Source organism: Trifolium pratense, linkage group LG4 (assembly GCF_020283565.1).
Source record: "Trifolium pratense cultivar HEN17-A07 linkage group LG4, ARS_RC_1.1, whole genome shotgun sequence".
NCBI lineage: Eukaryota > Viridiplantae > Streptophyta > Magnoliopsida > Fabales > Fabaceae > Trifolium > Trifolium pratense.
Genome location: NC_060062.1, coordinates 11,016,359 through 11,036,344, shown reverse-complemented (window position 1 = coordinate 11,036,344; position 19,986 = coordinate 11,016,359). Strand labels below are relative to the sequence as shown.

General features: G+C 30.0%; 1 protein-coding gene and 1 pseudogene across 1 annotated transcript; one reads left to right on the top strand and one right to left on the bottom strand.

The window, feature by feature from the left end:
• Positions 1-5,458: 5,458 nt before the first annotated feature.
• On the bottom strand, positions 5,459-7,127 carry LOC123919722 (F-box/LRR-repeat protein 2-like). The gene has a single exon (XM_045971713.1). It carries the CDS (start codon positions 6,775-6,777, stop codon positions 5,767-5,769), a length of 1,011 nt encoding a protein of 336 aa, XP_045827669.1. The 5' UTR covers positions 6,778-7,127; the 3' UTR covers positions 5,459-5,766.
• A 2,137-nt stretch (positions 7,128-9,264) lies between these two features.
• On the top strand, positions 9,265-18,964 carry LOC123919717 (annotated as a pseudogene).
• Positions 18,965-19,986: the final 1,022 nt, after the last annotated feature.

Genomic DNA, 19,986 nt, shown 5'->3' with positions numbered 1-19,986 from the left:
AATAATTAAGCATACAATATTTTTATTTTTGTGTGACTAAATCGGACAATTTATCCTTTAATTTATTTATTGGTTTTATATTGGTCCCTTAATTAATTAATTTTATAAACTGGTTCATTAACTTTAATTTTATTTGTTATATTAATCATTTTCATTTGCTTTTCTCAAAAACCTTCAATTTTATTTTTTGTTATCCGTTATATATGTACGCATAAATCATTTATTTATACATAATATTGTTAGGCATACTAGCGAATCTTATTATAAGTCCAGACACTTTTCTCATACAGATGATAAATACACTATCAACCTCTTAAAAAGGGAGTGTTCTCATAGAAAATGATTATTGATAAGTTTTCCTTTTCAACGTACCATTCATTTCGATGTGTTACTTTGCCACATCAATAACTATGTAAGCAAAGTTAAAAAAAAATTAGGAACACTAAGGGTCCGTTTGGTATGATGGAAAAAAAAGTGCAAGAAAAAAAAAATTATACAAATCAATGAATGAAACTTATGTAAAATTTTTTCCTTCCACTTACTTCTTATCATACCAAACAGACCTAAATGAAAAGTACTTAAGCGTCCTATTTAGCCTATTTTATTTCATAGTATTATTGCGAAAACTTAATAGTTAAACAAGCATGCTATAAATATCAAGATAAACATCGAATATTTTTTTTACTAAAAGATAAACATGGATTTAATCTCCAAATAAGTGAGAATTTACCGTCTCCAAGCCAAAATACTCTGCATCTTGCATAAATGTGCCCAATTTTTTATTTATTAATTCTCTAATTTTTTAGGAATCGAATTGGTTCTTTCGAACGATTTATTTAAATATGTTAAATATACTATTGTCACACTAACACATCATACCGGACTTCCAAAAAATCACATACTACATCTTTGATTTATTTACATGTTATGCCTAGGCTTGATAAAATCTAACTCGGTCTACCCTATTCCCAACCCTACTTTTACTTTGAGCATAGAAAAAAAATCAGGAAGATTTTACGCCGGCAACCGGTTTACCCGATTCCACCTGCCCATATTCTTGCCGCCGCGGTTTTTGCAGGTTTTGATCGGTTGCAGATTTTTCTCCCCATATTTGAAACAGCAGACATTATTGTTTTCTCCCTCCCAATAACTAAACTATATATGGTATTTCAGTTTCCAATATCTGTACTAAACGGCTTGATTTGAAACGCTTAGCAATGCCTACAATTTGAATGTTATTATTATACGGTACATTTACACTCTTCAGTTCACAATTAGAATGTTACTTTCAGTTTTGATTTGTTAATGTTTTAAGGAGCAAAAAGGAAACGCAAACAGCAGGAAAGCGCAAGTGTTGGATCCAATTTCTAATTTCAAAACAAAATGCAAGTATGTGTTCAATTCTCTGTCATGACTTTTTCTTGAGTTTGCAAATCGATTTTTTTCCTAAAACTCAATTCATGATTGAAGCTAGTAAGTAATCGTAGTTTGGTGGCCGCAGTCAAAATCAATTCAGACTCAAATGTGTGATTTATTATTTGTTGTGCCTGTTTTACCCTTTTTATTATCCTTTCAAAATTAACTGATTAGCTTGTTTTAGTTCTCTTCTCTGATTATGCTTTCCTGCATGATTACAATGGTGACTCGGTGACTTTTGCAATGGTGATAAGATAATAACAGTTCATAAATATTAATAAAATTGAAATTTCAACTCGGTGGATATATAGTTTGCATTGAACTTTCTCTGAATTAGTGATTCATGTTTCTATGAGGAAATAGCAATGAAGATGACGGAAGAATGGAAGACTAGAGAGATGACATGGCATCAACAGCTTTCTAATGTGCTACTTTGAAAGTGTATAAACTTCGTATAAAGAGTAACTTCAAGAAGGAGGAGAATACCAAGAAAAAAAATGAAAAAGAAAAGGATGAGTCAAGAAGAACTTCTTTCACATTTAAAACAGTTGAGTCAAGAAGAAAAGACTGAAGAGGAAATAAATACTACGGTAGAAGGTATGTTTTCCTTTAAGAATCTCTATTGAGTTTTTTGATATATTGGTTAATCTTGTTTCGTGAATAAAATATCTTAGGAATTCTAACACACCTAGCTAAGACATAAGAGAAACAAAAAGCTTAAGTTTTTTTTTTTAAGCCAAAGCTTAAGTTGTTGGGTTAAGAAAAATGAATTGTTTTATATTATAGTTCTAACACACCTCTTCACGTGAGAGTCATTTGGGTTTCACCTTTATATTATATTTCTAATAAGCTAAAGATTATGGTTATACTTAATTGAACCGTATGAGTATTGACCTTTGGATTATTTACCTATTTGATAGCCCGTGGTTTAGTGTTTTTACTGTGTTGTTGGGTTAAGTTTGTATCTCATCTCAAGCCCTAGTTAACAATAATATCTAGTTTTATGTATGTTTATTTTTTATATAGGAATCTCACTCTCACAACTAAATGTATTGATGGTTGAAAACTCTGAAAAAACCCGACTTACTTGATTGAAACCTATCTAATCTATTTTTTTTCTTAAAGTTATCCTTATGTTTTATGGTTGTTGACTTGACCCATTTTTTTGTAATGACAACTGCAAGACGTTATTAGTTTCATGCTATAGATCCTGTAGAACATTTGTCTTGTTTGTTGTCGTTAGCTTCGTGAGGTAAGCAACTTGAAGATCGTGTTGATCCAGTTGAGGTGAAGTTTAGCTGCTACGATAATGGTTATGTTTATGGAGAATATGCAAAAGAAGTTGAATCACATGCTACTGCTGAGCTTGAGCGCAAATGGTAAAGATTTGAATAGTGATGACAGAATTCACTGTCCAAAAAAATGTGAAAATAATTTTCTTGAACCGAAAATCTTGTATTCTCTCACGTCATTGATTGCTTACAACATGCCTCGGTAAAGCATATATGGTTTGTCATATTCTCTCGAACTGGAAACTTCTACATTTTTAATTTGAGTTGCTCATTGAGTCTAGAACACTGTCTTTCAAGAGTACACTAAAGGTTTGAAGGATAAGAATAAGTGACCTCTGATGTTTAAGTTGAAAGATTGGTCTCATTCTGAATTATTTGAGGAATGTTTATCTAATTATTTTCTTAAGTTCATGTTTGTCTTGTCGAATGATAATATGAATTTAAGAAAATAATTAGGTAAACATTCCTCAAATGATTTAGAATGAGGCCAATCTTTCAACTTAAACCTCAGTGGCTACTTATTCATATCATTCAAACCTTTAATGTACCCCTTGAAAGAACTTGGTTGGTGGAACTAACAGTTTCCTACACTCAATGAGCAGCTCAAATTAAAACTGCAGAAATTTCCGGTTAGAGAGAATAGAACAAACCAGATATGCTTTAGCGAGGCCGGATGTAAGCAATCAGTGATCTCTAAATGCACTCCAGTCTTCTTTTTCTTTTTAGACACATTTCAGTTTCGTTCTTGGTCTTACTGAATTCATCGAACATGGCATTTGTGTCCAATGATATATACCTTCAAGCACGTTGCTAACAATTACAGACTCCCATTTTCTCAAATACCATTGAAAATGTGATAAATCCTTAGGATGTAAATCTTTAGCCTTGGCACATTATTAATAGTTGTCATTTGAGTGTTCACGAATTGATGTTTTCCTTGTGTTCTTATCTAATTTCAAACATGAGCATGAGTTAATATAAGTCTCGACTGCATAAGCTTATGTTTGTTTATTAGTTTTTCTGCTTTAAGTATTAAATCAATGATGTGACTTGGAGTATACAAGATTTTCAGTTCAAGAAAATTATTTCCACATTTTTTTGGATAGTTAATTCGTTCATCAAATCTTGACATTTGCTATTAAACTCAGCAGTATTATACAATTCAACTTCTTTTACATATCCTCCATGAACATAATCATTATTGTGCAACAAAACTTCACCTCAATTGGATCAACACCACCTGCTTACCACAAAGTTCACGACAATAGACAAGACAAAGGTCAAACTTGCATGCTCGATATGATTTATAGTATGAAACTAATGACGTCTTGCAGTTGTCACTATAAAAAGAGAGTTAAGTCAACAACTATAAAACATAACGATAGCTATAAGAAAAATAATAGATTAGATATGTTTTAACCAGGTAAGTTGGGTTTTTTCAGAGTCTTTATCCACCGATACATTTAATTGTGAGGTTCCTATAATTTACATTCCATAAAGCAAATTAAAAAATGAACATATATGCAACTAGATACTATCGTTAACTATGGTATGAGATTAGATACAAACTTAAACTATAATCCAACAACACATACAATAAAAATAGCAAGACACGTGCAATCAAATAAGTAAATAATTCAAAGGTCAATAGTCATACAGTTCAATTCAGTATAAGTGCATCATCTTCAATTTATTAGAGATATAAAAAGGTAGTTGGGCTTTCGCATTATTTAAAGCCCAAATGGCTCTCACGTGAGGTGTGTTAGAACTATAATATAAAGTCATTCATTTTATTTTTTTTCATTCAACAACTTTGGCTTGAAAAGAAAAATAAAGAGCTTAATCTTTTGATTCCTCTTATGTCTCAAGGTGTATTAGAACTCCTAAGACATTTTATTCATGGAACAACATTGATCAATCAATTAGAAAACTCAACTGAGATTTTTAAAGGAAAAAATACTTCTTGTAGCATATATTTCCTCTTCAGTCCTTTCTTCTTGACTCAATTATTTTAAATATAGAAGAAGTTCTTTTATTAGATATAAGGATTGTTCAACCTTAACTTTCTCATTTTCATTTTTTTGTTTTTTGGTATTCTCCTCCTTCTACATGTTACTCCTTATACGACGTTTATACACTTTTAAAGTAGAACATTAGGAACCTATTGCTGCCATGTCATAAACAAGAGCCTAAAGCCATGTACGTGCTGTTGTCACATATCGATATAACAAAACAAGCTTGGATCAACAAATTTAATGGTTTAATGATTAATAAACAAATTAAACCAATCCCATTTGAGTAGATATTTATCAAATTCAGAGTGTGACAAAAAGTGAAAGTCACATGGATTATGAACAAATAAGAAGCCATGTTGATCAAGTTGATGAAGAAATAGAGTAAAATGTACTTGAAAAGTCATGAGATAGGAATTATAAAAACGACTTATTTTAGTAATTACTATTGTAAAATAGGAAACTCCTACATTTTAAAGGTAGGAAAACAAGTAAGCAATAAAATAAGTCACCATTAAGCTGATCATTGACGAGAAAAGAAGGAAACATTAGTTATTCATATGTGGTAAAAGAGTCACTATCAAATTGTTCTTGGGTGGAAAAAAATGCACCACTAATATGATAATTGTGTGAGAAAAAAGTCATCACCGGATTGATCGTCGGTGGAAAGAGAAATGTTTGGGTACGTGTACAGTATCTGCATGTACGAGCACCGGTACAAGATACAACATATAAAAAGGCAATTATCATCGAAAAATGAGCGTTTGTAAATTGACATTAATAAAGAAAAATTAATTTTTTCAAATAAGTAAATATAAAAACAAAAAAAAAAAAATATTACATTTGAGAGTTAAAACTTCAACAAAGCAGTTTTAGGTACAGTTTGACCCTTTTTTTTTTTTCCTCTTCCTTTGAGTTTATGCAAACAGCTTATGCAAAATAGCTTATAAAAATACAAACATAAAACTTAATTTATATTGCATAAGTTGTTTGCACAAGCTTAAAAGAAGAGGAAAAAAAGATAGGTCAACCGGTAACTTAGAATACTAGCAAATATGGCATCCTCCACTCGATAAGTATTTCATTTCTTTGGGACTGAAACAATAACAAGGTGGAGCCAGTATCATTTTCAACGATGGCCTTGAAAATACCATGTAGCTAACAATATAACCATGCACTTTCGAACAACCCCTCAAGTTGATTTCTCTAAGTTGTGTGCAACTTTTTATCACATGCTTTACTCCGTTCTCTGTGATATAATCACAACCTTTCAATCTCAACTTCAAAAGTCCGCAACAACTCTTCGATATCACATAGAGTGTTTCATCGTCAACACTTGTCCGCGTTAAGTTCAACATCTCTAGTTTAGAATTAGAAACTACGAAGTTGATTCCAAATAACTTTACTCTTGAACAACCGGTTAAGTTGAGACATTTGATGTTAATACATTTCCTTAACATTTGAGCAATACCTTCTTCAGATATGCCATTGCAATGTTTCCAAGAATGAATATTTATAGGCCCGTTGTTGTAACTAAGGTCGAGTTCTTGGAGCAATGGGAAGATGTCGGAGATGAGAAACAAGTGAGAGTTATTGAAAAAAACCATGTGGGAACAAAAGAGAGAAGTTAAAGTTGTAATCTTGCCGGAGAAAGCTTGCAAGCCATCGGCAGGAAAGTGTCTTTGTTTGGAGATATTGAGGGATGTGAGGTTTAATGGGAAACAAGATATTTCGATTAAGAGTTTGTTGAGATCACCGCCGTAGGACGAGATGTTGAGGGAGGTGAGATTGGTGAACCTTTTAAAAAGACAAGAGAGTAAAGGGCGCATTGTATAACAAATTTTGAGAGAGAATAGTAGACGGTTGGTGATAGAGAGGAACTGTTTTGAGACGATCGAGAGAGATTCGAAGTCGTTGTCCTTGTCCTTTACTAGGAATATGAAGATAGATTCCCAACATTCTTCCGGTAAATAGTAGTAATTTGTTGATGTTGTTGTTGTGGAAGAAGTGATTTGTTGTTGTGAAGATTTGAGACAAGTTTTCCTCTTTTTTTTCATTGTGGACAGGACATTGGTGTTTGTTTTCTTTGATATGAGTGACGGCGCTCCAACGATGAATTTGGTTTAAGGTAAAGGGGTATGGTTTCAGATTTCAGTAAACCTTAGTTTTAGCTGGTTAGTTAATAAAGATAAATTTCAGGACGAGAATTTTTCGGATCTTAACTTCACACTTATAGTTAGATTTGGGTTGCTAAATTTCTTAGCTGATGTATTGGAAGCGAGGTTTTGAAAAACGGAGGGTGAATTTTGGTTAAAAAAAATAGAGTAGAAAGATGCGGTAGAAAACACATGACAGAGAGGATATGGATAGAAGATGGAGGAGCGGCGCCTGACATAAGAGAAGGATAAAAGATGATGGATCTTTAGGGTTATTAAGTTTTTATATTCAAGTGAAAGGTATTGGGCCTACATAGCCCATATAGGACTTACAATGATAACTAGTGTATTATTATTATTATTATTATTATTATTATTATTATTATTTTATTTTTTTTTTGACGCATTATTATTATTATTATTATTTTTTTTTTAACTAATCACGTATTTTTTCTATGATAACTAGTAAAGTATTTTATTTTTTGGTACATTTCTTTAATTACTTTGTTTGTTAAATAACTTTATAACATTTTGAAAATAATTTATATAAAATTTTAAAAACTTAAAGGACTGTAAGAAATTAAATAAATTATAAGTTTATATATAATTATTAATTAATAAAAATATATATTTAATTAAAAACGGTCCGATCTATTGAACCTTGAACTAGTAGACGTACCGGTTCAATGATCGGTCCGGTTCTGATTATCTTGGTTGGAAGAACTCGTTACGGTAAATATTGGAAAAATATTTTAATGGATGGACAAGAGACTATTTGATGTGTCAAAGTTTGAATTTAGTCTATGAATAAGTACATGGCGGATTCAAAAAGATTTGTAAGTGTAAGCTAAAATATAGTGATTTTTTTTCTTTTTAATAACAAACAATCCGCATTAGACATACTATCCAGGTGAAACTCAATACATTAAAATTCAATAATTCATTATGTTTGAACCTCTATTAACTAATTCACAATAATAGCGACAAAGAAAAAAGTATTGGGAGAGAGAGCGAAAAAATTAAAAAGTTAATGGGCCTAGTAGGGGGGATGGATTCTCTCGAGTGTAATTTACACTTGAGAGAATAAAGTGTGGTTTGTTATCATTGATTAAGAGAGAGAAACATATAAAAATTTAGAGAAATTGAATTTAGATGGTGTTAGATTACACTTTATTCTCTCAAGTGTAAATCACACTTGAGAAAATTCATTTCCCTAGTCATGGAGCTTAAATAAAATATATTATTGTATTAAAGGTTTTTTTTTTTTGAGGGCTTGAGCCCCCAATGGCTTTTGCCCCTGTCTATGTATATTAAATGTAGGGATGGCAAAGAGGACGGTTCGTCTAGTTTAGGCACAGCCGGTTTAAGGCCGACCAAAAGTAGGGAGAGGCGGGACAGGCCGGGCCCACCTAGATGTCTGAACTCAAAAGTCAAGTCCACCTTGTTTATTACTAACAAGTTTGTGGGTTGATGGATGATGAAGTACCAAAAGTAAGTATTTTTAATATATCGTATTCACAGGGACTAGTGTGATATTAATTGCTGATCCACAATAACCATGATTTTAAATGCGGGTTTTGAAATGATTTGATTGTTTTTTAATATAAAAAGTGCGATGTAAAAGTGTTTAAAATTTAGATAGAGAAATATGTCGGGATTAGACTTTAATAACTCATTCACATGTATCATTCAACTAATGATATATATATTTTCATTTACCAATCAATATTATCACGTATCACTCATCGAACGCATCCGTGTCCAGAATACACCGTGAAATCTATCGTACCTATTAACCTTATATTTCTCGAATCATTAATCGATATAATAGCATTAAGCTTTGATATTTTAAGTGAATATTGAACCCAAAATCTATGTCTAAATTTTGAAGTTCAACAAGTGATTATCCTAAACCTTTGATTCAAACAAAATATGTCTATATCGTTCAAATCTTTGAAATAAACAAGTAAACAAGGATATCACTAACATTGATTGATAAATAAAACATATATAGCAAAGTTAAGATGAGTACATGATCATAAATTAATTACATCTAATCCCAACAAAGAAAGATTTAGCTAAACATAGCCATAGTTAACCTACAAAAATGGAGCAGATCTATACTTGTAAGAGTTGGGATCTAAACTCTCGACATTTCACTTATTTAACTTATGAGTCAAATTTCTAATGACTAGACTACTAAAAAACAAGAATGAGTGAATTAGTGTTTCAATCATAAATGAATGAACGGTTTGTCCTATAAAACAAACACGGGGGTGTGACTTGAGAATCGTGGGGTGGGTGTAACAATTTCCTTTGCATTTTCACAAAGCATATTGAAGGACAAGCAAGAATGCGACATAATAATAACATAGTAGTAATATTAAATCATATGTTTCACTTATTATTTCGGAGTCTCCAACAATTCCCATATTGGCTTCTTTCACTTTCTTGTTCTCTACTTAATTTTATGCCGTCCCATTAGGCCTAATTTAATTAAAACTTTCATCTTTCTTTCCATCATCATAGTGTGTTCTACACTTGAGTATTGTTTCAACTTTCAACCATGAAATCTGATGGAGCATTGAAACCAAATCACCAGGTTAATTACTATCATGCTTTAATTTGTTTTTCAATTAGCATTGCTTACTTTTCAGCAGTATGTTCATGTTGGTTTAGTTAATTTTAGTTTCATTTTATTTCATTAGGATTTAATGATTTTGATTTGATCAAATGATACTACTTCTCTCTAGAATGAAATATAAGAAAAAGTGCACTAAATTATGGATATTTAGAAATATAGTTGACATATTTATGTGCAATGTCAATAATTTTTTTTGACTCAATTGCCTAAGTTACCCTCTAAATTAATAATTTGGTTAGACATACAAAAAGTATATTAAATGAGAGATATTTTAGAAATACTTTTTTTTTTTTGTAAACTGGATATTCTCTGCGCGTAATTACAAAAACTAATTTATTTGCATTTTATTTTTATATTATCTTCACTTCATCTCCTCTAAACAATTTTCTTATATGCAGGAACCATATATTCGTACTAGAGAGAATCCATTCTTTGATGGCCTTATAAGCAAAGGTGAATAGCTACATCTAAACCGTTAAATAGAAAACGATTTAGTTATCGAAAAATTTCAAATTGATCACTAAATCGGCTGCTAAATAGCGATTTTTTATTAGTTTTAACTCTAATTGAAGAACTAATAGTAGTAATGTTTTTGAATCTTGATCAGATACTAAAATGGATATAGATCATTTACCAGTGGACAATTCAGAAATCTCAGAAGACTTCAACTTTGAATCTTTTGAACACTCTCCAACTGAAGAATGGTTAAACACAAGCAAAACAACTCCATTTATACAATTAGATATTCAATCTAATAATGAAGAAGAGAATTCAGATTCATCACCTGCAATATTGCAACATATGGAAAAGATATATACAGTTACTAGAAGAAAAGAAAAGTTACCAAATGTTCTGCTTCCATTATCAGCAGCTTCATATTATAATGGAGTATCACCAGAAATTGAAATTGTTGAATCATGTGAAAATGTTGACATGCTCAATGCATATTTGAAGGCAAGAAAAGATGATGTTAGTGCTGGTGTGCCTGGAAAATTCTTGTATGCTGTATTAGGAACAGATGATGCTGGTAATTAATTTTTTTTCTTAACTTGCATAAGATATATGTAACTTAAAGGCTAGTTTGAATTTGACTTATTTTTTAGCTAATGCAAATAAATAAATTTTTATATTAATTCATAAGTTTTCACTAACAAAAATTGTATTTTTATAAGTTGTTTTCTTATAAACTAAATTGAAAAACTTATAATAATACATAAAAACTTATTTATCTGCATAAGTTGTTTCACATAAGCTAAAAAATAAGTCAATCCAAACGAGTCTTTAATATATATATATATATATTTTTTTTTTTTGCTTACGCTACCAGTTTAATCTGGTTCGGGGGACAGTTCTGGCATCAAATGGTTCCAGCCCCCAAAACTGTATTTTTTTTTAGTCAAAACCCAAAAGTGCTTAAATGAGATGACGCAGATATCTTCTAACTTAACCAAGATCATAGGTTCGATCCCTGGTTTGAGCATGCAGCTTTGTTAAAACTTTTAGGGAGATTTTGTCATCCATTTGGGTACCACAAGACTCGAGACATTAATCTCTGCAGTTTTGCACAAAAGATACCTATTTTACCCAAACAAGAAAAATTAGATAAAAAAAGATACAACTCAAAAGCTTGTTAATCACCATAAATGTATATCTTGTGAACCTAGATCAATGGTTTTTTAAATTGTGGTATGCAAATAAAAAGAATTTTTAGGTCTCTTCAACAACATTGTGAGAATAATTTTGACCATATTGACCACATTTTTCTAAAATAAAAATGATTGATGTGTAACCATAACTACGACCGTAACTTCAATTTAAAACAATATGGATTCACAATGTTATGATATGATAAGTTAATGTTAACTAATTAAGTGTGATCATGGTTTTAAGTTTCGCAACTGCAAATGTACCCATAATTTCGACCACATCAATCATTGGATGGTATTAAATTCTTTTGTACCGTTCCTATGAACATATATTAGTTTGTAGAGATATTATATGTAATATGTAGAGATTGAGATTCAAAGCCTAGTACTCTTACTTATAAAAGTGAAATTCTAATCACTATACTGCTCGAGAAATAAACAATCCTCTTATAATTATTTAATTAAATGCAAATTGTTTGAATGCAGATGTTGGAACTGTGGCTTCAACAATAATGTACTCCTTCTACTTGAATTTAACTTCAAAAAGTGATCAACTCTGCATAGTACCAATTATCAACATTAACAGAGCCAATCTTGGTTCCCATGTTGAACTCAAGTGGTTGTTTGATTCATGTCAAATTGATCAATCATCCTTAATTTTTGCTGATGAGGTTAGTTTAATTTACAATATATAAAGAGCATCGGTTAATTAATTTAAATTTTTAACTTAGTTTCTTTGATTTTCATAGTTATTTTTTCTTAAAATAACTTAATAAATAATAGTATATGCTAATAGTGTGAATATCCTTATAAAATGTATGTATTTATACTATATAATATACCAATTATTAAATTTATTTAATCAAGACATTGAGCTTAAATGGTTAATAAGTTTTCCGGTCCCCATAGCAACTTTTAGTCATACTTTACTTATCTCACGATCTTGTTTCAACCAGATTGATATGTCATATTATGATCTATTTGGAAGTCTTAAGATACTACTTTTGAAGAGCAGCAGGATTGCAAATAATCAAGAGGTAACAAATTATACATTTGACATTCTATTCTAACTTTGTCAAAAAAATTTAGAAGTTAACTATGGATATTTAATTTTTTTCATTTTTACCACAGAAACTGAAGCAAGCCGTGGTTGAAATTTTTCACTACAAAAAGGTTAATTTTTTTTGTTTTTTTTTTGCATTGTCAAAAAGGTTAATTTACTATATGCAATTTTTTTTTAATCAATCATTGATATTTCTTAAAATGTAATTTTGGACAGTATAGTTTGTTCGAAAATGTATTTTCAGACAATATAAAATTTTCATTTTTTTTCTTTTCGAATGTGCATTTACAGACAATATAAAATTTTCATTTTTTTTTCTTTTCGAATGTGCATTTACAGACAATATAAAATTTTCATTTTTTTTTCTTTTTCAAATTTACATATTTGGAAAATTCATCTATTTTTGAAGAGCTAATACAAGTTAACACTCTAACTAACTCTTGTTGTTTAGGGTGAGACAATATATCCCTGGGTCAAAAATGTGACAACAGGAGAGGTAATGACCTTAAATTCCCAAATGATAATTTTCATTGATATCTCTATACTCACTCTCACAAACAATTAATAATTCTGCCTTGATTAATTGTATATTTGGGAAATTGAGCAGTGAGAATGCAAAAATATAGTAGCAAATATTTTGGGTTGGGTTCTTTCAAGTAAGAATTTAAAAGTAATTCTTACAAAATTGTCAAAAATTAATTCTTACTTTAATTTTTTGGTTAATTTAATTATTATTCATTTATTTGATTATAAGGATCACAGTTGATATGTTAACATGGCCACAGGAAAGTTCTTGTTGTACGGCTATAGCTGAAAAGTTTGTAACATATTCGCCAGAAATATTGACCAGCAAATCCTTCAGTAAACTTCTGGTACTTCAACTTCTCCTTTTTGGTCAAATATGAAAGTTTTGTTTAAAGAATAGTACTTTTCGCGCGTCTGAATATCTTCGGTCACCTCCTGAAATTATCAAACTAATTCTCTCGCTTTCTAAGATGCGGGCACTTTTTCGCACTCTAAGTAGTGAGTGTCAATATTTTTAGCTCAAATCCGCCCCCTAGAATGAAAAAAATCATGAAAAAATGAGTTCGCATTCTAGAAAGCGAACTCAGCTGCAGTTTGCTATCTAGAAAGCGAACTCAGCTACAGTTTGCATTCTAGAAAGCGAACTATTTCCCCCAATTTTTTTTATTTACACACTCGCGTTCTAAGTAACGAAAATGATAAATTCAGAATTTCAAGAGGTGCGCATGTATGTCGGAGGCGCCTGAAGTACAATTCTTTGTTTAATAGAGCGGAGTTTGAGTTTAAGCTAAACTTTCATGGGCTCTAAAATCATGAGGCCCAATCTTGGTCTAGAGCATGTTAAGGCCCCAATATATTAGTTTAATTGTTGAGAGAATTTCTTTTGCACCCTACCCATTTTCTGGAATGTCCTACGAATTTACCAAAATACATTTGTCCACTACTTAGATAGCGGATATCCCTCAAAGATAATCTACCAATTTATTTTTTTTTTATAAAGTCTACTATTTAAGTAGCGGACATCATTTACAAAATTTTTGAAAATTTTCTCATTTTTATAACGTTTGTTACTTAAGTAGCGGAAAAGTAAAAATGAAAACGCACAGGCGTACGAGAAGCAGGTAGGCGGCAAATGCTCGATTGTCAATATTCATCTGTTTAAAAAAAATGTCAATATTCTTTCATTATTGCTATAAAAGGTTTAGTTGCAAATTTGTCCCCTTATTTTCACCATTTTACATAATAGATCCCTTTATTTTAAAATTTTATAGTCGATAATATTAAGCGAATTTCTTGGATATGATGTATAATCTTGGGGGGTTGGAAACTAGGCCATCGTATGATGCTTGGCTATTGGATCCTTTAACTTGTATTCAGAGATTGTGACTTGGTTTGAGTACCACTTATACTCATTTCTATAATAATTTCTTGCTTATAAAAAAAAAAAACAAAGAATGTCATGATATTTTTTTATTCTTCCAAATTGCAATGCATGTGATATTTATAATTGGTTGCAGTTATCTGGCATCTTATTGGACACTGGGAATCTAAGGGACCCTGGTTGCACGTCCAAAGATAAGTATATAGCTTCATTATTGATCAATGGTGCTGGTCGTTATGGATGCAATGGCCTCTATCAATTATGTATGCCCTACACCATTTCTTTACAATTTTTTTGTTTTTTAGCACTTGTAAGATTAATTTACTATATGGTTTTACTACTAGATATTTGGTATAAAAGTTTCATTTCATTTTGACTCTATTATTGTATTAGATATTTGGAAACTTGGTATAATATAATTGACATATGATATGATGTAATTAATTTATTTTCAGTAAGGTACAAAATGCACGACCTATCATCTCTGCATGTAGGGGATATATTGAGAAAGGACTTTAAAAAGTGGAAAGGACAAGGTATTGATTTTTACTTATCCAATGTGAATTTGATATATGAATATTTTCACATGACATATATATTCTCTGTTTGTGGTCATGTATATGTACATTCATTCAACTGAAAATGCCTAACAATATACACCACACCTATATTTCACCAATGTGCCCCACCTCACTTCATTTTTGAGATTCCTTGCTTAGTTATTTTCTTGTAACTTTTTGGGAGTGATAAAAGTAATTTTCAAAGTTATTTATTTTGAAATGTCTTTTTCTCTTCAAAATTAATCTTTTAAATCATTTTTACTTGTTTTTGTGAAGTTGAAATCCTCTTTATTTTCTATTCTTTCAATTTTCTCTATTACTATTATATAGCGGTTAACATGCATATATTCACTTTAAAAAGAACTGCACTTTTTATTACCGTGATTGATTGGCTAATTTGTTTTTTTTTTTTTGTCTAATTTCAATCAACAAAACCAATAATGCACTGAATTATTTCAATCAACAAAACCAATAGTTGTTGTTATTATTATTATTATTAAAAATTTAAAACAAACTAATCACAATCACACCAACCAAATAAGTCAAGGTACAATCATTCTACTCTGGTCACAATCTTCATTATAATTGAGAAAAATGAAAGTTTCACAAAAGAATATAGATATATGTGGTCTAAACAAGAAGACCCCCCACATCAATTATAAGAGGACCCGACACCAACACCCTCGCACCCCCCCCCCACCTCACCTCCAAGGTACTCCATCCGTCCCAAATTATAAGGGAAAATTGGTCAAATAAAGTTGATGTATTTGGTTAAGAAGACCCCCCCCCCCCCCGCCCCTCCCACACACACACAAAAAGAAAAAGAAGAAAGAAATGATCCGACACTAAAGTAAGGCAAACACGGCAGGAGGACCTCCAACCATCCAAAGTCACCGAGACCGAGGTCAACACTCAAACAAAATATTAATGGTTCCAACACAAAATTGGATGTATACCTCGTCATAGAAGAAACATGGGGTATCAGGATTGTAAACCATTTTTAATATGAAAGTTTGATGCTATATACAAAATAATAGATAGAAGAGGTTCCTCCAAAAAAAATTAAATCGTCCACACAATTGATTGTCATATTAACACAACCCAATTTACTCTTACACGCACCATACCCAAGAAAAACTCTCCAAAATCCCATGAATAAAAATCTAAAATAAAAAATCTAGTACGGAACGTTAAATGGTATAATACAAAAAGGAATGTGTAAAAATCACTGGGTTTGGTCTAATTGTGAGGAATTTGGATAGTATGTTATAGGTTCTGTGTTCGATCCCCAGCTCATTGTAAATAAAAAAAAAAAAAAAAATGAACGTGTAATATTTTTAGTGGTGTGAGCTATTAATGTAGTTCAATTCAATTTGGTTTATAAAACCATGCATACCTTTGATTGCCAGCATGGCCGACACATAGGAAAAGTACAGACAAAATAATATGTAGCTAGAGTACACATCTTATCCCTGCATATTTCTCTTGGGGTCCAAGGTTAGGCTGTAAGGATAATTTTTCTCCTAACTCCATTCATATGATTGAATTCATCTACGGAGTATCAAAAAAATTAAAATATGATTGGGATTTGCTATTCAAACCCTTTTTTTAACATACTATAATTTTTCCATATATAACAAAATAACTACGAAAGTGGTTTAGAAAATTAAATGTATTTCATCTAAACTTTATTTAAAAATTTGAGTTTTTTAATTTCTTTTGCTTAAATTTTGTATAAGATGAAGTGTACATCTCATTTTCTATTTTTATTTATTATTTTATTTTTACTTTTTCAAGTTATTATATAAGTAAAGTAATATCTTATTAATATTTATTTTTCTTTTGATAAACCAGAAAATACAGATTCAAGGTCAATGTCACAAATTGGCATGAGTTGTATTGGAATTTCAATTGGACAGCTTCTCTCTCACACGGATAATCTAGCACAAGAAATAACATGTTTCCAATGTGAGTCTTATATATGTAAAATCTTATTGAACCAATTAAATCTCTTGTTTTTTAAAAGTGAATGTCTAGTAATTCCCGTAAGCTTAACTCAGTTGATAGGAATATAAAATTTATATGTAGTGGTTGAAATTCGAACTCACCTTAATGCTAAAAAATTTAACTACTATACTATTTGACAGAAAATAAAATAAATATGATGAATCTTCTAATGAAATTTATTATGCTTCAGCTGCAGAGAAGCTTCGAGCACTTATCATCATTTCAGGATATTTTAATAAAGAAAAAAACTTTAAGGTTTGTCCATGCCTTCCATCCATATATTATTAGTTCAAAATTTTGATGAGTAGCAACATAAGTCGGTACTCACACACACTATACAATACACCAATCACTTTTATAAGACCCCAGTTTCATTTACTCGTTCTGATCTTAATTATAAATAAATTTCACTTTTTAGATACGTTGAATAATTAATGTATTTAATTTAAAAAGTGAAATAGATACATTAGTTATTCAAGTATCTAAAAAGTTACATTTACTTATAATTAAGCCTGGAGAAAGTATTAATTCAATTAATATAAGGATCATTCTTTCTTATTGAAATTATTGCAATAATTTTCCTAGTTGATCACTTATTAATGTTTAATTTACAATTAATTTAAAAAGTTGTCTTCCACGGTGCAAGCACTATATAAGTCATATTAGTTGTGCACCATAGACATCACTTATATGATTAAATTTAACTAGTGTTGTGTTGACTAATTATTATTACACTAACAATAATAAAGTTTTAAGTGTTTGATCAAATTGGGTTGACCTAGCGAAAGCATGTTAGATTTGTCTTCCATCCAATATTATAAGAAGAAAAAAAAATTTGTTATACCATATTATAAGCAAAAACAATCGACTTTTATCATTTCAAAATTTACTTTTCCTTATTCTCATGAAATTAAATACAAATTGCATTTAATTTACTTTCTTTCTTTTTTTTCCCCGTAATCAATAACCAATAGAAATTCTTTTTACATCTTCCTATCAAACTTATTTCAAGGAAAACACAAAAAGTCATACTTCAAATTACCATATTTTACTTTTCTTAATAAGTGTGAAAAAATATTTTTTGCTTATAATATCAGACGGAGGGAGTAAGATAAGAATGTGTATTGAAATGCATTTTTTTTTAGTCATTAGTTCAAAATCATTTATGAAAAATTTCTTGGAGAGAAGTTATATGGATTTTTTTGCTATGTGGTAATTCACCTTTCCTAATATTGAAAAAGATTAACTCATTAATAAGGGATTGGGGTAGTAAATTCTTTACATTGTTATTAAATTTATCTTGTTAGTGATCCTCTATATTGTTATTGGAATTTGGCTTAATCATGTCAATATATTTTTCCTAAATGCAATTGTTCAGAGAGAAATTTTGGTGTCTACGGAATCCGTGAAGTTATTGGAGAGTTTACTATTTTTTTTCGATTTCAATGCCTCTCGACTGCCACTCAAAATTTTACATTTTCCAGGTTAGTGTTCAATGTATATTTCTTTTTAATTTTTAAAAAGAAATTTCAAATTTAATATATAAAGTACATAGGTCATCTCTTTTATATATTTAATATTTTTTCATTCACCTTCTATATAATTGATATCTAAACTAGGATCCACTTTCATTCCTCCCCTATTTTTTTGTGTAGACAGACAAAATAACAAGTCATTAGAAATTTACGCACATAAAAAAAAAAAATTGAACATTGAATTCATTTCTCTCGGTTCATAAATGTGATTACAAATCTTATTTATAGATTTCATAACTACCGATTTCTTGAAATACAAGTAAGCTATTATCTAACTAACTAACAAATGGTGATGAAGTATCTTTCTCTTCTTGGTGTAATACCCTTTGAAATTAAACAAGCTAGAACTAATTAACAACTCACACTTGAACTCAACAAGTTTTTTTTGTATTTAATATAGTACACTTGATCATTATCGAAGAAGTATGCGATCCAACATTAGTATTTATGCAATTCGTGCTACTAATTTACCTCATGTTCTTTCAGGTCTAAAAAATGAGATGAAAGCATATGAGATCGATAAGATTACATCAAGAAAAATAGTTGAGCATTTGATAGAGGAGTTTGTTGGAATTCCAAAAGCCTAATAGGTTTTTAGAATGAATAGAAATTATTTAGATTATATAAGTGGTTTATTCAAATTAATCAAGTTTTAAGAAGGTTGGCACAAATAGATTGTTTCAATGTAACAAGAGTGTCCCCACAACGATTTTCTTTTTGGTATGAAAGAGGCATATTCTCTTTCCACAACGATTTTTATTTGCAATAATGATTAAGCATGAAACTAAAAGATGCTTAATTTTTTATAAAAAAAAAATGCTTAATTTATAATGGTGTTTAACCAAGGGTAATTCTCTATCCATGAATTTATTTATATTTATAACAATATCAAGGATTAAATATGTCTTTTGTTCTTGAAATTAGATCAACATTCATTTTTAATCTCTAAAAAATTTATTTCAAACTTTTTTGCTTATATATTTTTTGTGATAGATTTTAGTCCTCATTGTTATTTATAAAGTCATTTGTCTAAGGAAAGTATGTGGAAATTGAAAAGTGCCATTTTTGTTTTTCTTTTATGTGTGTCTCTTTTGAAATCTAAAAATTTAAAAACCATTAGCTTAAATAAGATTTGAATTTTTACAAGTACAAAAAGTCGATTTTGGATATTACAATTTTTTTGTTAAGTAGTCTAATGATTAAAAATTTCACTTTAAAGGTGGATAAGTGAGATTACTGGAGTTCGACCATCGACCTCTTGTATATATAATGCAATATGCCTACCAACTTAACTAAGTTCACCAGACATTTTAAATATTATAATTACTCAATATGTTGTTTTATTTTTTATAAAACAAAAATATGCTTATTATTATTATTATTATTATTATTATTATTATTATTATTATTATTATTATTGTTAACTGGTTTAAGCTATCGACTTTATTTATATACTACAATTTAGGAAGATATCGATATCTTCGAATATTATTTTTTTATAGAAATGATTCTATAAACCAAAGTTCACACGTGGAGTTATCAAAACCAAAAGAAAAAAAAGTCCACATGTGTGGAGAAGTTCTTTCTAGTAGCTATTACTACCTGATTGAGTATATAGGAATTATTCGTCAAAAAAGTTACATTATTGAAGCAGTGAAATGAAAGAAGAAAGCAATGGACAAGTCATCGAGTCAATATTCATGGAAAATTAGTGGCTATTGAATCTGACAGTACTTCTTTTTTTGTGGT

What these genes read in the sequence shown, in the direction of transcription:
- LOC123919722 (XM_045971713.1), bottom strand. Translation starts at nt 6,777, where the DNA reads ATGAAAAAAAAGAGGAAAACTTGTCTCAAATCTTCACAACAACAAATC.